Source organism: Suncus etruscus, chromosome 5, assembly GCF_024139225.1.
Source record: "Suncus etruscus isolate mSunEtr1 chromosome 5, mSunEtr1.pri.cur, whole genome shotgun sequence".
Classification (NCBI taxonomy): Eukaryota; Metazoa; Chordata; class Mammalia; order Eulipotyphla; family Soricidae; genus Suncus; species Suncus etruscus.
In genome coordinates, this window is record NC_064852.1 from 116308039 (window position 1) to 116325718 (window position 17680).

Here is a 17680-nt window from a genome sequence, read left to right on the forward strand (position 1 = left end):
TAGTATAACAGGTATGGTGTATGCTTTGCCTTGCACACATGACTGGGGATCAATTCCCAGCACTACATGATCCCCCTAAGCCATGACCAGAGTAATCCCTGAGAACAGAGTCAGTAATAAGCGTTAAGCACTGCTGGGTGTGGCCAACAAAACAAAACAAAATTGTGCTAATTAAGCCACATTCAAGTGTGAGTCACCAGTGGTATGCACTTATATTAATGTAGTAAAAATACTGTTCTTGTCTAAATTATAAAAAAAAAAAAAGTGGTAAAAAAACAGGCTGGAGTGATAGCATAGCACTAAGATGTTTTAATTTGCACATGGCTGACCCAGGGTGGATGAGTTGTATCTCCAGCATCCCATATGGTTCCTCGAACCTGCCAGAAATAATTTCTGAGCGCAGAGCCAGGAATAGCCCGAGCGCCACTGGGTATAGCCTAAAAACCAAAACCAAAACCAAAAAAATAAAAATGGGGAGGGGACAGAGAAACAGCACAGCAATAGGGTGTTTCCCTTGCACGTGGGCAACCCTGAATGGACCTGGGTTTGATTCCCGGCATCTCATATGGTCTCTGTGCTTGCCAGGAGCAATTTCTAAGTGCAAAGCCAGGAGTAACCCCTGAGCGCTGCCAGGTGTGGCCCAAAAACCAAAAATAAATAAATAAATAAATAAATAAATAAATAAATAAATAAATAAAGTAAAATAAAGTAGTGAAAAACACTTTTATATGTAAGTCAAGACAATAAAACTCACAGATACATGGGTCTTTGGGCAGAAATCTTGGAGCACCCTCAGGAGAGGAGGAGAGGAGAGGAGAGGGCAGAAATCCTGCCCTGCTGAAGGCCCTGGAGCCACACCCGCACCTCCTAGTTACTACTATGGAGATGGTCCAACTTCACTACTTTGTGACTAATCTCTACAGAAAAAACTTTCAGGTACACCAATTTAGGGCTGAAAACTCTGGGGTCTTTATAGAATGGGGGAGGACAGCTTACCCCCAGCTGTACTGTATTCCTGTACTGCCACAAGTCCCAACAGCCACACCTCCATCCCACAGCGGCAGCCTCATAAACAACAGCCCAACTTCATAGTTCTGGTGACTCATCTCAGAAGAGATGCACATGGCCAAGCCACTGAAACCCACGAAGGATGAGTCTTGTGGCTGAAGATGCTGCAGCACCCTGAGAGGTGGGGATTGTGGGGACGGGCCTAGAATTGTCCTGGTTCTGCAGATCTTGGAGTTCCTGGAGTACACAGCTGTATATGGAGGCTGCAAGACATCTCCAAATTCCACAATACTGACAGCCCAGTAAGACCACAGCAAATTAGATGGAAGAGTAGCAGAGAAGCCAAGTAAGCACAATAAATGAAAACAGTAATGAAGGCTCTTCTAGTAACAACAGCTCAAAAAACCATCAGACAATGACTTGAATGATCTCATGTGAGAATATAACAATGTTCACAAATTCTCTTTTACTGAAATATTTTTTGATAACTGCTAGTTATTTTGTTGTAACAAATAATGTAAACAAGCAGTATATTGTAACAATATAAGTATTTTGTGCCTTCTAAAAGGGCAGGCTTTAACAAAATAAAGGGGCAGGCTTCCGGGGTAGGAAACTAGGGACAAAGATGGAGAGAAGTTGATACTGATGCTGGAATTGGTTCTGGAACAGTAAATGCTCAAAACAACTGCATTATGAACAACTTGTAAAACATGATGTTTAAATAAAGTTAGTAAACACGTGAAATGTTTTTGAAATTTTAAAATCGGGGCTAGAGCAATAGCACAGCACAGAGGGCGTTTGCCTTGCCATGCAGCCAACCTAGGTTCAATCCCTGGCATCCTACAGCGTCCCCTAATCCCAGCAGGAGTGATTCAGTGATCACAGAGCTAGGAGTAATCCCTCAGTGCCATTGTATGTGGGCCCAAAACAAAAATTTAAATTTTAAAACAAAAAGTTATCCATGTGCCTCAGAATTTCTGTTAAAAACACAGAGTCAAAAACAACTGGCATCAAGTCTGCAATTTAGCAGGTTTTGCCGGTGACCCTAACACTCTAGCACTCCCACTAGGAGTGACTTCTGAGCAGAGAGCCAGGAGTAACCCCTGAGTGCTGCCAGGTGTGGCCCCAACCCCCCCCCTAAAAAAAAGTAAAGAAAAATAAAATACAGTACGTTAATAATACCCAGAGACAATAGAGATGAGGTTTGGAAGGACCAGCCCATGATATGAAGCTTACCACAAAGAGCCGTGAGCACAGTTAAGAGAAATAGCTATACTAACAACTAACATGACAATGATAGTGAGAGAAATACAATATCTGCTTGAAGAATTGGGGGTAGAGGAGGTGAATGGGGGACATTGTGGTGGGAAAGTTGCATTGGTGAAGGGTGATGTACATTCAATGATGAAAACCCAATTATGAACATTTTTGTAACCACATTACTTAAAGAAATTATAATTAATAATAATAAAAGAAATTAATGCACTGGCCTTGCAATGGTGGCAGTCTCAATCTGGTTCGAATCCCAGATACCACCTATGATCCTCTGAGCATGCCAGGTATGGTCCCTGAGCACAAAGCCAGGAGTGGTCTGAGAACCACTGGGTGTGGTTCGAGGGGTTACTCCCCCATTCCCCAAAAGAGGAATCTGACCACAGAAGGGCTGAGTCATTGGTATAAGTGGTAAAAGAAGGGTATAAAGTCAGTGGCTGAGGGTATTCCCCCATAGTGGTTGAGTTTTTTACCTTGCATCTGTGAGGCCCTGAATTCAATCCCCAGCATCACAAGGTGCGGAAAAAAAGATCAAGCACCAAGTAGAACAAATAATGAACAAAATAGTTCCAAGTAAAACTCTCTGGAGAAGAACTCCAGCAACCTACCTGCGTAGCTTTGTCCCGCATGCAAGGTGCAACCTGGCCGTGGCTGTCACGCGGCCAGTGCCCTGCAAGGTAGGGGGCAGCGAGGGTATCCAGGGAGGAGGTGCGGCGAATGATACTCGATGGACTCGAAGAAGGTGGACGGGTTTTGTCACCTGTAGCAAAGATAAATATATGTATTTAAAAAACACAGATTAGGCAGGAAAAGTAAAAAGTAAGTTTTTTTACAATGAGTAGGATGTTTAACTTGCACACAGACAACCCAGAGTCTATCCCTGGCACCATATATGCCCCCTGAGTGCTGCAAAGAATGATCCATATGCACAGAGCAAGGAGTAAACCCTAAGCACCACAAGGAATGCCCCCCAAACAACACAACAACCACAAAAAGAATATATGACAGTTAAAACAAAAGATAAAGGCAAAATGTCATGTTGATCGATTCAAAATCTTATTTTTGTTACAACAAATACATTATAAAAAAACAACAACAACATTATTTCGGGCCAGAAAGATAGTACAGTGAGTAAGGCGCTTGCTTTGCATGTCACTGACCCACGTTCAATCCCTGACACCATGTACAGTCGCTTGGGCATGGCAAGGAGTGATCCCTGAGCACAGTGACAGTAGTTAAGCTCTGAGTACCACAGGATGTGAACCAAAAGACAAAAACAAACCAACAAAAAAAAAACATAACAAAGGGCACTTGCCTTGCACACAGCATCTACAGCTAAATACCCAGCATCCTATCCATTCCTTGTGCAACATCACAACTGATCCATGATCAAAGAGCCAGGGATAAGACTGACTACCAAAAACAAAAACAAAAACAAAAACAAAAAAAAAAAAAGGGGGGGGGCCGGGCGGTGGCGCAAGAGGTAAGGTGCCTGCCTTGCCTGCGCTAGCCTTGGAGGGACCGCGGTTCGATCCCCGGTGTCCCATATGGTCCCCCAAGCCAGGAGCGACTTCTGAGCGCATAGCCAGGAGTAACCCCTGAGCATTACTGGGTGTGGCCCAAAAAACCAAAAAAAAAAAAAAAAAAAAAAAGACTGACTACCCTGGGTGTGGTCCCAAAGGAAACATATTAACTTGGCTAGATGAGCTATAGCATGCAAAAATAAGCCTTATTTTAAGCTGGTATGTATTTACATGTAAGCAAAAAATAATTTTTAAAAAAGAGGTAGTAGGGGGCCAGGAAGGTGGCGCTAGAGGTAAGATGTCTGCCTTGCAAGCAGACGGACTGTGGTTCGATCCCCCGGTGTCCCATATGGTCTCCCCAAGCCAGGGGCGATTTCTGAGCGCATAGCCAGGAGTAACCCCTGAGCGTCAAATGGGTATGGCCAAAAAACCAAAAAAAAAAAAAAAAAAGGTAGTAGGACATGATATAGAAATGACATAATACAAATACCCCAACAACTCTTTTGTCTTGATCAGTAACAAGAAGGCTTAGTACATATAAACTCTAAAGATTAAATAAAACTAAAATAGTAATATAAACATACACACATATGGTTTTATTATGTCATCATTCTATATCATTCCTTGCTCTTAAGAACACATAAAATCTTTTCTTTTTAGACAGCTCTCTTCTATTTATTTGTGTAACAAATGTCTTAATCAGTGTCTTGCAGAATTGTGAGTATACACAATTTCTGTCCGTGTGACCCACATCGCAAATTCAATCATTGTTGTCAGCAGCTGTGTTGCTGCTGAAACAAAGTGCTGCTTCCTAGACAGGCCTCAGATACATAATTTTCTTTTAAAACCGCACGATTATCTCACTAAAACAATGCCTAATTGCTACAAAGACGAACCATTTCTTCACAGTTGTTTCCATGTCATAAACAGAAAATAAATGTAGCTCACATCTATCAACTGGAGAGGCATGTACCCATATCATAAACCAAGGGGTGACGAGCAAGAAACATTTCCATGAATCTTCCTCTAAGAAAATAATCTCTTTTTGGAGAGTCACAGATTTTTCTCAGTTCCGGAGGGGAGAGTAGAGCAGGAACACACATGACTTCGTAAGTGGTGCATTCATTATAATAACATCTCTAGGAACTCTGTTTTGTTTTTTTTATTTTGGGCCACACCCAGCAGTGCTCAGAGGTTACTCCTGGCTCTGCATTTAGAAATCGCTCTTGGCAGGCTGGGGGACCATATGGGATACAAAGGATCAAACCGGGTCCATCCCAGGTCAGCTGCGTGCAAGGTAAACACCCTACCGCTGTACTATCACTCCTGCACCTCTAGAAAATTTCTGGCACTTGCTGATTCAGTCACCCATCACGCACTCACCACAGATCTTACTAATGGGACTGGTTGCATTTAAGTATTTTTAATTATCTTAGAGTTGACTTTTCATCCAGGCCTCCTCACAGTGTTAGATTCTTTATAATAAATTAAATCAATAAGAAAGTGACACAGTCACTTATAAAACAATAAATGGGTCAAACAGACAGCACAGCGGTAGGGTGTTTGCCTTGCATGCAGCCGATCCAGGATGGATTGGCATCCCATATGGTCCCCTGTGCTTGCCAGGAGCAAAGTCTGAATGCAGAGCCAGGAATAACACGGTGTGACCTCCCGCCCAAGTAAACATTTCTTTTTCTTCTCAAGTTCCTTCACACAACCATTCATTTAAACATTTACTAAGAGTTTGGGAACCATAGCTAAGCCCTGAAAATAAAAAGTAACTCACAAGCTGCTGTAAAGAATACAACTGTATGGAGCCAGCGTGATAACAAAGAAGGGCGGGCATCTGCCTTAATCGGGGTCTCAAACTCAATTTACCTGGGGGCCGCACAGGAGGCAAAGTCGAAGTGAGGCAGGCCGCATAAGGGATTTCACAATAAAAGTCTTCAAACGTCATTATTAACAGCTTTAATTATTTCTTCTGAATATGAATAGAACATTAAGTGAAGATCATGAACAGTTCTTCTGAACATGGCATCTTTTGCCTATTCCTTGCTGCCAGAGACTTGACAGTGCTTCTTCTCACAAATCTGAACCACATTTGGCTTTAGAGAGGAAGTAGTTGAGACCCTCAGTGTGGCTGGAAGATGATCATCATTAAGTCTAGAACTGTACTTTGACTTATTGAAGTTCAATGTGGAGAATAACTTTTCACACAAATATGTGCTCCCAAAAGGCACATGGTGCGCTTGAACATTCGGGAAAGCTCAGGGAAGCTGGGGGGGCAATTCTCTCAAAAATTGCCCATGCGGGCCCGGAGAGATAGCACAGAGGCATTTGCCTTGCAAGCAGCCAATCCAGGACCAAAGGTGGTTGGTTTGAATCCCGGTGTCCCATATGGTCCCCCGTGCCTGCCAGGAGCTATTTCTGAGCAGACAGTCAGGAGTAACCCCTGAGCAATGCCGGGGGTGGCCCAAAAACCCAAAATAAATTAAAAAAAAAATTGCCCATGCATGTCTGCTTTTCCACTAATCTCCCTGAACTTGATTTTGAGATCAGAGTTGCATTGCAGGTCAATAAGCTCCATTTGAAGCACAGGGGGGGCATCTTGCACATCAAAGGAAAAGGGGTCCACAAAAATTTGGAAAGTGGCTCTGTGCTTTTTGAAGTCTGCAAATCTGTGATCAAATTCCTTCTCTAGCTTAAAAAGAGCATCAACATATTTCTCACCACTGAATGGTATGCCTGCATCCACAAGTTCCTTGCATGCTGGGAAATGGCAAAGGTTTGTCTGAGAGAGCTGGGATTTCCATAACACAAGTTTTGTGGAGAATGTTCTCACGTTGTTATAGGCGGCACTGATAAGCTGCCCCAGGCCTTGTAACATCTTGTTTAGTACATTTAGCTTATGTGTGATGTCAACAAGAAAAGCTAAGTCCATGAGCCATTTGTGATCACTCACTCAGAAATAGCATTCCCATCCTTCTCCATGAAGGTTTTTTTTTTTTTTTTTTTTTTTTTTTTGGTTTTTGGGCCACACCCGTTTGACACTCAGGGGTTACTCCTGGCTATGTGCTCAGAAATCGCCCCTGGCTTGGGGGGACCATATGGGACGCCGGGGGATCGAACCGCAGTCCTTCCTTGGCTAGCGCTTGCAAGGCAGACACCTTACCTCCAGCGCCACCTACCCGACCCCTTTTTTGTTTTTTTTTGTTTTTTTTTTTGAAGGTTTTTACTTCTTCTCTCAACTCAAAAAATCTTTTCAGGACATTTCCCCTGCTAAGCCAACGTACCTCGTACCTCGATGAAATAGAGCACATCTCCATATTCTGACTCCATTTCCTCTAAAAAAAGCATGGAACCTCCTGTGCTTTAAGCCCCTGAATCTGATTTGGTTGATGCATTTCACAACAACAGACATCACACTGACACATGGCAGGCATTTACTTGCAAAGGGCCTGCTGATGGATAATGCAGTGAAGAGCAATGGCCTTCTCTACACCCTCCTCTTCAAGTTTTTTTTTTTTTTTGAACAAATGCCACCAGTCCATTTTTCCTCCCTGTCATCTATGAAGCTCCATTGGTTATTATTCCAACAAACCTCTTCCATGGCAAACCTGCATTCTCAATGGCATCACACAGATGCCGAAATATCTCATTAGCGGTGGTCTGGCCATGCATTGGAATTATTGTGAGCAGCTCCTCTGTCAATTCAAAATTGTAATCAACACCACGGACATAAATTGTGAGCTGTGCAGTGTCTGTTATATCTGTGCCCTTGTCAAGAGCAACTGAGTATGCATCAAAATATTTGGCTTTCTCACACAGGTGATGATAAATGTCACTTGACATGTCAGAAATGCACTCTGCCACAGTATTGGCAGGAAGGCTGATTTTGCTAAACTGATCTCTTTTCTGGACAGATAATACTTGCAGCCTGTAACATGCATTTTTTAACAAACTCTCCTTCTGTGAATGGTTTCCCTGCTTTAGCAATCATCTCATTAACCATGTAACTAGCTTTGACTGATGCAACATTCTCTTTGGCTGCTTTCTTGAAGAAATCTTGTTGCCTCATTAGACATGCTTTAAGACTGGCAACCCGCTTGGCTCTCTCATTTCCTTGATATTTTGCACATTCCTCAGCATGTTTAGTTGAATAATAGCGTTTCAAGTTGTATTCCTTGTGCACTGCAACTTTCTCTGAGCAAATAAGACATGTGGGGATGCCCCTGTGCTCAACGAAGAAATACTGCGTCTCCCACTTTCTGAAATTTCTGTGCTCATCATCAATCTTTCACTGCAAGCTTTGATGAAGTCATGATGAAGGTATGACAAAATCTAATTCTGTAATAAACTTCTCTCCCTTCTCTCCCTTAGGCCTCTGATAATGCAAGGGACAGCGCGCAGGAGCAGCGGAAATGACGTCTGTGCTAGACGCAAAGTATTCACAATTATTCGCTTACTGAATATTCGGAATAAAAGATCGCATTAGTAAGAAAAAATCGCTAAAAATCGCATTAAACATTTGCATATCTCAAATGGAACTGCTCGAGGTATGCGAATGTTTAATGCGATTTTTTTCTTACTAATATGATTTTTATTGCGATTTTTACCGAATAATCGTGAATACTGCGATATTTGAAGGCTGGTCGCGGGCCACAAAATGTTGTATGAACGGCCTGCGGGCCGTGAGTTTGAGACCCCTGCGTTACATGCAGCCAACCCTGGTTCGATGCCTGACAGCTCATATGGTCCCGCAGCACTGCCAGGAATGATCCCTGAGAACAGAGCCAGGAGTAATCACTAAGCACTGCTGTGGGTTTCCACCAACCCCCACAAAAAGCAAAAAGATTACAGCTATAAAAATTAAGAATAAGAGTAAGTCACAGTCTGCTGTAGAGAGTACCTAGAACTTGTTATTATTCCATTGCAAGCCAAGCAAAGGATTTGAGGCCTACTGAAAATAGTTTAAAGATGGGAAGGTAACTCACTAGTCAAACATGACTCAGATTCCCCATCCGTGGGAACAAAGGCTTCTTTACGAGGAAACCCAGAGGAAGAGCCAGTGGCAAGACCCTTCATGCTCTGGTCTCGCCAGCCTCATGTTCCTGCCTGCACAAATCCCATCCCTCCTGTGCTGAGTGAGTGAACTCCAGCATGTGCTAAGCCTATGCACAGGCCTCGGTCTCCTCCAAGATTATATGTACATCCCTTTCCCTTCTTTGACTAATTACGGTTAACATTTCAAACTTCCCTTACGTGTCTGAACTGAAATTCTACACCAGTTTTGCTGATTCCTCTAGAAAGTCTTCAACTGGGAGTGGTAGAGCACCTGTGGGTCAATTTCCAAGACTACAAAAACCAAAAAAGATAATCTACCATCAATAGCTACCCAAATCCAAGAAACACCTCAACTCCTACTTCAAAACCTTTCTGTGCACTGCTATCGCATAGGCTCACCGAATCTCCATCAAAACAAAAAGCAGAAAAGAACAACAATGCAAAAAAAGCAGAAGTAAAAAGTCTCTTTATGTCCAAGTAATAATAGTTTTTCAATTCAAGTGATAACTGATAGCTCATCCAGAACTATAAAGAAAAATCTTTTGCTTGGCATTTGTTTCATTCATAAAATAGTTCTAATGCACCAAGAACTACAGAAACAATGAAAAGCTAAACACAACTGGTGATGACTGAGTGATAATACAGACCAGGCATTATGTGAACTGCTTTAGATGTGTTAGTTCACATAAATGACATAGTTAACACTCTGAAGTAGAGCTTACTTATTACTTAATTCATTATCTTTATCAATACTTAGTATGATTCCAGATTCTTCAAGATCTTGGTGATTATCATGAGTAACCTCACTTTCCAGACAACGAAATTGAGCTTTGTTCAAGTGAAACAGTCAACCACTGTGCAGTAAAAGGCAGTAAGAGAGAGCCAAGGCTTGAGTTATCTTTCCCTTTAAAACTAGAATTCAAGGGGCAAAAAGACAGTACAGTGCATTGGGCCCTTGCCTTGCATGTGGTCATCCCAGGTTCAATCCCTGGCACCCCATATAATTCCTTGAGCTGGCAAGGAGTGAACCCTGAATGTAGAGTCAGAAATAAGCCCTGAAGACTACTGGATGTGGCCTCAAAACAAGGCAAAATTCTAAATTCAAGAAATACATAATCCACCATTTTAGCCTCATACAGAAGCCGGAGTCTAACGACAAATATGGGTAATTGAATATATACAACACAGGATGAAAAGTATTTGAAAATGATACATTTGCAGCATTCCAAGGAAGACTGAAGAGTGGAACAGAATTCCAAGGATGGGGGCATATACTTTGTACACAGGAAGCTCAGGTCTGATCCCCTGAACCTGGGGACCTAAAGAACACCACAGGGAGTGACCTCAAAGCACAGAGCTGGTAATAGCCCCCAAGTACCACAGTGTGATCTGAAAACAAACAAACAAACAAACAAACAAATAAATAAAAGAAGTACCTACAGAGAGCCCGAACTGTATTCAAGTACCAGAACCAAGACCTTGGGCTTGATACCAGCGACCATGTGGATCCCAGCTTCAGCAAGGAAGGACCTCACTATAACAGAAGAAGGCACAGCTCGAGAATTTGACTGCTAGCAACAAGAAGAAACCTGTTGGTAGCTTTAACTTTGCTTAGAAATCTCCTCATCTTCATTACCCAACTCACAAGGCACATTTCCTACTTTCAACACCACTGAAGGCAAGAGTTGCTAAACTTGAAGTCTCAAAAGAACGAGGATTCCCCCTTCCTCTAATTTCAACAATACAGTTCTCATTTTACATGGAGCCCTCACCCACAGCTTCCTCAAAGTCTAAATTCCTATCTATAGTTTAAGAAATTAATCTTCATCATGATTTGCAACATGATTCCAATTTCCACCCAAAGCCTGGTTTTAATGTCCGTCACACCTTTTTACATACTCATTATGGTTAGCACCCCACTTGTAGATACTAAAATCTGTATTACTTAATTATCTTGATTTAACAAATTATCCAAAACTTTAGGTGCTTTTGCACCAAAAAATCCTCTCGGATTTCTTGGGTGAGAACTCCAGGTGAGATTTAGCTGACTTTCTGAAAAGGCCTCTCCAGGAGACAATGCCAGCATCAGCTAAGAACAGCAGTTCCCAAGGTTCAAGTGGAACATCACCTGCTCAGTCAAATGCCAAGAGGCAGATCTTTGGTCACTGTTGACTACTGTTGGCCACAAGCATCCTTGCCACTTGAGTCTCTCAAAAAGAATATTTGAACAAACTGAGTTTCTACCCTGATAAAATGAACGTGCAGAACAGGAAAAGAAATTTTTTTAAAACAAGAGAAAGGAAAGCAAGAATCAAGGGACAATTTTGTTCTCATCTCAGAAGTGACACCCTCTCTATCTGCTGTGTTCTCCTGCTAGAATTTAGTCACTGAATCCGGCACACACACACCAGGGCAGGCCCCATACAAGAACTTAAACAGCAGGAAGCAAACTCCATTGGCACCATCTGAGAGGCTGACTACGTGCAAGAGGTCATGCCTCCCTGAGGCTCAGCCTATAAACAAGGTCTAGCCAAAGAGTAGAGTGCCCAGAAGAGATGGTGCTGTTCTGGTTCTGAAAAATAAAAACAAGAATCTGCTAGAAATGAAAAAGAAAAGTGCAACCAAAGGGAAACAAAAGAAACAGTGCAATGTAGGTTCAGGGTCCAGAACCTTTGAGTGGTACTGTGACACCCGTAGGGGCTGGAGAGTACAGGAAGAAAGGCATTTGCTTTCTGATCTGAGCTCAATCCTCACAACCCCACATCATCCCTGGAACCCACAAGGAGGTGTACACAGAGCCAGGAGAGATCCCTGAACACGGCTGGGTGTGACCCCCAAACAAACAAAAGTGGTATTTATAAAAGGAGCATGCAAGGTGATGATGAATGAGCCAGAGAATGTCTTGAATGTTGTGATAGAATTTGGGGTTTTTCCCCATATGTACCAGTAGTAACATGTAGCATTGTTCCTTTTTGCATAGGCACATTAAAAAGGGGAAATCTTACATGTGCAGACAAGTTCTTATCTAATAGAGATAGGAATACATACATTTTATATTGCAGTGGGGCCTTATACCCTGAACACTTGTCATATTGACTTGACTTAGTCTTCAGAAGATTGGACATCGACTATTCACCCCTAAACCTTGGATCCCATCTATGGAAACAGTACTGCTTTCTACACCAGCACCAGGAATTGGACTTCTACCAGGGAAGGCTCTACTGCTGCCCTGGCATCAATTTACTCCAGAGTGGGTACATATGACACCCTGATGACTTGATAATAGCAAAAACCTGCTTTAAAGGTAGGGTTCTCTGCACTGACACCTAAAGGTTAGATGAAACCAGAAGATGCTGTGTCACCCTTACTTCAACCTATGATCTGTATAGAAACCTGACAGCAACAACCGCGATTGTGAAGAGTTTTTACTGGGACCACAGAGAAAGACTTTGGGGTTAGACAATTTAGTATACCTGGAGCCTGTAGTTGGTCTTATACCAGGATACTTCATGGGTAAGGTCTCCTGTTTCTTAGGCCAAAGGTTTTCCTTTCTATTCTCCCCATATTTGCCGTGCCTATGCAAACAACAACTGCCCCACACATACACACACCCCTTTTTTTGTATTTTTTATCTCTTTAAAATAAAAAGAGCTCACTAAACCTTCTATGATTGTGCTAATAACTTTATTGTAGAGACAATAAGTTTCACAAATATACTTGCTACTGAACTTTTTCTTTTTTCTACTCTTCCATTTTACTTTTTAGTTTTTCTTTCTATTGTCTTAATAACTTTGTTTTTCCTTATCTTGAAACAAATTTATTACGATAAGATAGCAACTATGTAATGCATTTTCTTTAAATTAAAAAAAAATCTAAAAAAAAGGAAAAAAGGGGAGTTGGAGAGATAGCATGAGGTAAGGCATTTGCCTTGGATGCAGAAGAACGGTGGTTCGAATCCCGGCATCCCCTGAGCCTGCCAGGAGTGATTTTTGAGTGTAGAGCCAGGAGTAACCCCTGAGCGCTGCCGGGTGTGACCCAAAAACCAAAAAAGAAAAAAAAAGAATATGGAAGTTTTATTAGAAAGTAATAAGGTAAGTAACATTACATATGCGTTTTTGGGATTTTGGGGGGGGCACACCCAGTGATGCTCAGGGGTTACTCCTGGCTATGCACTCAAAAATCGCTCCTGGCTTGGGGGACCATATGGGACTCCGGGTCCTATTATATAAGCAGTCCATCCTAGGTCAGTCATGTGCAAGGCAAACACTCTACCATTGCACCACCACTCCAGCCCCAACATATGCATTTTAGAACCAATGTTAGGACCAGAGTACAGATGATAAAGAATTGAATCAGGAAGATATCCTGAGGAGAAGTTGCAATTGAATCCAAATGAGCAAGTTGTCTAGAATTAAAGAAGAAACACCTTACACCATACGTCCAGAGGTCAGCAGTACTGGGTCTGCTGACCAAGTCTGTGTCCACTATATTCTGAGGCTCCAGAGAACACAGAGGTACAGCGGAGGACAAAGTTGGAAACAATCCAGGTCCCACTTCCATATAACTCCAACATTATGTTAGTCAAACTGAATTAAGTTACTTCACTGTTCTGAACCTTTCCTATTATACCTACATAAGAGTTAGGGCTGTGTGAGACTCTTTATGTACAGAGACTGAACATTAGAAATAGTATAATCTGGGGCCGGAGAGATAGCATGGAGGTAAGGCGTTTGCCTTTCATGCAGGAGGTCATCGGTTCGAATCCCGGCGCCCCATATGGTCCCCTGTGCCTGCCAGGAGCAATTTCTGAGCCTGGAGCCAGGAATAACCCCTGAGCACTGCCAGGTGTGACCCAAAAACCAAAAAAAAAAAAAAAAAAAAAAAAAAAAAAAAAAAAAGAAATAGTATAATCAATATGATGTCCCCAAATTCCACATTTAGACAACTTAAAGTATTGTTGGTTTTGTTTTAAACACTTTGAGTTTGTGTATACCTAAAGGATATATTAATGGGGCCGGGAAGGTGGCGCTAGAGGTAAGGTGTCTGCCTTACAAGCGCTAGCCAAGGAACGGACCGCGGTTCGATCCCCCGGCGTCCCATATGGTCCCCCCAAACCAGGGGCAATTTCTGAGCACATAGCCAGGAGTAACCCCTGAGCGTCAAATGGGTGTGGCCCAAAAACAAAAAACAAAACAAAACAAACAAAAAAAAAGGATATATTAACTAGCAATTTTATTCACCAGTTTATGGATGAGGATGTGAAGCTCTGTGACAGGAGACATTCAGAAGCCATCTGTATATGACCAGGTTAAGCCATGGGTGCATAACTGATATCATAATGAAACAAAATCATTTTGGGAGACGGACAAGTTTGGGAAAGTTGACTCCTTGGGGCTGCCCTAAGAATTAGATAGAAAGAATGCATAAAATTTTTGACATAGCAGTAATATCCAGGGACAACAGAAATGAGGGTCAGGAGGAACACTTCAAGGTAGGAAATTTGCCATGAAGAGTGAAGCAGTACAGTTAGGAAAGAGAAGGGACCACCGTGACAATGAGAATTGGGAAAAAAATCACTCTGGAGAAGAACTACATGCTGAAAAGAGATAAAACAAGAGTAATGCAAACCATGGTGTCTAAAAGGGGGGAAAAAAGAAAAAAGAGATAAGAGAGGAGTAAAATGTCTGCCCCAGAGACAGGCGGGGGTGGGGGGGAGGATGTGAGAGAAACTGGGGACATTGGTGGCAGGAAACATGTACTGGTGAAGGGTGTTGGACACTGTATGGATGAAATTCAATCATGAACAACTTTGTAACCACACTGTTTAAATAAAGTGATTAGTTTTAAAAGAACTCTTCACATGTAGAATCCACTGTATTTCCTTATTAATAACCAGTTCAGTAAAATGAAACAGGCAGCAATATCAGAATTGTATCATAGAAAGTAAAGAGGACATAACCCTACAGAAAATGTTCTTTATGAAGAAAAAGAAATAAAGTCCATTATGAACAAAAAAGGGAAAGAACGCTTTAAGAAGAGCAGCCCGTGAAATTATTCACCCTTTACTTCATCAGTCTAAATGAGGAACCAGTGGCGGTTTTATACTAAATTCGAGTCCAAAGCAAACAGTAAGAGGAAATGTTTTGTGGTGAGGCCAGGACTCAGCCCTCCCCATAGATAGCAGCAGCCAGCTGTCGCCAAAGTTCATCTACCTTAGTTCCTAAATGCACAGCAGCTCCTTCCTCAGTACGCACTGTCGTTTCTAAAGCACTAAAATGCACAAATTCGTCTGCAACCAACAAATAGTTGATCATAGCAGGATCCTTATATCAATCTCCAAAAACTGACAGAAAAGGAATAAAATTTAAATAGTAAAAGTTAACTAGTAACCATAACCTAAATATCAGATGGCAAAGGATACTAGAGTTACCTTAATTATCAGGGTAGCCACCCTGATGTATTAATAACATGCCATTCGTATCAACTCTCTCTCTTGCATTAGACATAATTTAGAACCATCTGACATATAATTCCACAGATGTGCACACAAGCTATTATGAACCTATCACTTCTATTACCATCTATTCATCCAAGTGTTGACTACCTTGATAGTATTCATTAAAAATTTTTTAAAAATCCCATTTACTAGGGATCTTGTATACAAATAAATGAGGGTCTGAAGGCACACAGGAGCAGGGATAAGTGTCCTGCCTTGCATGTGGCCAAACCAGGTTAATCCCCATAATGCCATTTTGTCCCTCAGCACTGCACCCTGTAATTGTAACTAAGCAAAGCCAATGTGTTATCCAGTATACTAACAACACTCTGGCCCAATAAAATTTAATTAATACAATGTAGTAATTTAACCTGGTATCCTCAAAATTTCTCAAAATTTGCCACAGCCTAAAAGAGCCAGAGGAATATAATGGTTGAAACAAGCTCTAACACCACATCTGAAGCCTTGATCTTGGGGAATTAGACTTTGTTAGTACTTTGTATGTCTAAGCTATCAACCCTTTATCTGAGATGTTGAGAGCAAATATTTTCTCTCACCCAGCTGTCTTAGTTTTACCCCATGTTTCTTTTACAGAAGCTTTTCGTTTGATGTAGTCCCGCTTATTCAAATTTGATTCTGTAGCCTTTGCTACTGGCATCATATTGTGGAAGACTACTTTGAAGTCTAGGTCTTGAAGTGTTCTGCCTATGTATTCCTCAATGTAATTAATGGATTCAGAAATCGCCCCTGGCAGGCTTAGGAGACCAATGGGATGCCAGGGATCGAACCAGAGTCCATCCCGGGTTGGCTGCATGCAAGGCAAAAGTCATACCACTGTGCTATCTCTCCAGCCCACAATTTAAAAACTGTTTAAATGCCATTTTCCAACCTGTTTTGTCACTTTTTGTAGACCACTTCATTTACTATCTTACCAAGTATTTATTTATTCTCTATGCTTTTCGTAGGACTATAGGGAATCTTGTATTGAATAGACTGAGAGGTGCTATGAAACGCCATCTAGAAGTAAGAAAAAGGCCTTGGTACACATTATGCCTTACTTCTGTGTTTTTTCAAACCATTTAACTCAGCACAACTATTGCAATAGGTATTCAATAATGGTTACATCAAAATTACATAATGCGGTGGCAAGATTTTTTAAAACAAGTTTCAAAATTAAAAAGACATATGAAATCCCATACTGAGTAAGTCTGAAATGGATTCTATAAATTAGTCTTTATGAAACTAAAATAAATACATCCTAATTTAGAGAAGTTATTACTACTTTTTCTCTTGATGCTGGAACACTGTATATCTAAAATCCAGCTATAAATAGTATTTTAAATCATGGTGTTTAATAACTAAAATTATTTTAACAAATACTACTACTCTTTCTTTCTTTAAATAGTATTTTTAAATCATGGTGTTTAATAACTAAAATTATTTTAACAAATACCACAGTTCGATCCCCTGACATCCTATATAGTCCCCCAGCCAGGAGCAATTTCTGACCGCATAGCCGGGAATAACCCCTGAGCGTCACTGGGTGTGGTGCCCCACCAAAAAAAGCAAATAAAACCCCACACTCTTCAGTACAGCATGTAAAATACATGTGTTGCACACAGATTACCTGGGTTTGAACCCCAGCATCTGGTATGGTCTCCCCAGCCCCATCAGGAGTGATCCCTGAGCACAGAAAAAGAAGGAAACCCTGAGCACCATAAGGTATGGACCAAAAATCAAACAGTAAAAAGTACCAATAAGCAAACTTTTATTGATAGAATTATCTATTTCATGTTAATTTTAAAAATGTATTTGCACTCCAAAAAAAAAGGGGGGGGGGGCCAGAGTGATAGCTCAATGATAAGGTGTCTGCCTTGCATGTGGCCGACCCAGGACTGACTTTGGTTCGATCCCCGGCAGCACATATAGTCCCTCAAGCCTGCAATGAGCAGGCTATTCACATTATTTTTATAAAGTTCTGTACATACAAAAATAGGTTTTTAAACATATTTTTTATTTTATTTTATATTTTGTTTTATTTTATATTATATTTTATTTTATAGGTTTTTAAACATATTTTTATTTTATTTTATTTTATTTTATTTGTTTCTGGGTCACACTCGGCAGCACTCAGGGGCTACTCCTGGCTTTATGCTCAGAAATCGCTACTTGCAGGCTCGGGGAAACATATGGGATGTCATGATTCAAACCACCGTTCTTCTGCATGCAAGGCAAACGCCCTACTTCCATGCCCTTAAACATATATTTTCAATTTATCATTGATTTACAATCTCATGGAGCTTGTGGAGTTTAAATT

At 41.3% G+C, this 17680-nt stretch overlaps 1 protein-coding gene across 1 annotated transcript in view; it reads right to left on the reverse strand.

Moving 5' to 3' along the window:
- The window catches only part of FAM117B (family with sequence similarity 117 member B), a 73228-nt gene that overhangs the window by 36119 nt on the left and 19429 nt on the right, over nt 1-17680 (reverse strand). The window contains exon 2 of the mRNA XM_049773216.1: nt 2889-3040. Within this exon, the coding sequence (XP_049629173.1) occupies nt 2889-3040 (152 nt within the window). The remainder of the gene's footprint in view (nt 1-2888; nt 3041-17680) is intronic.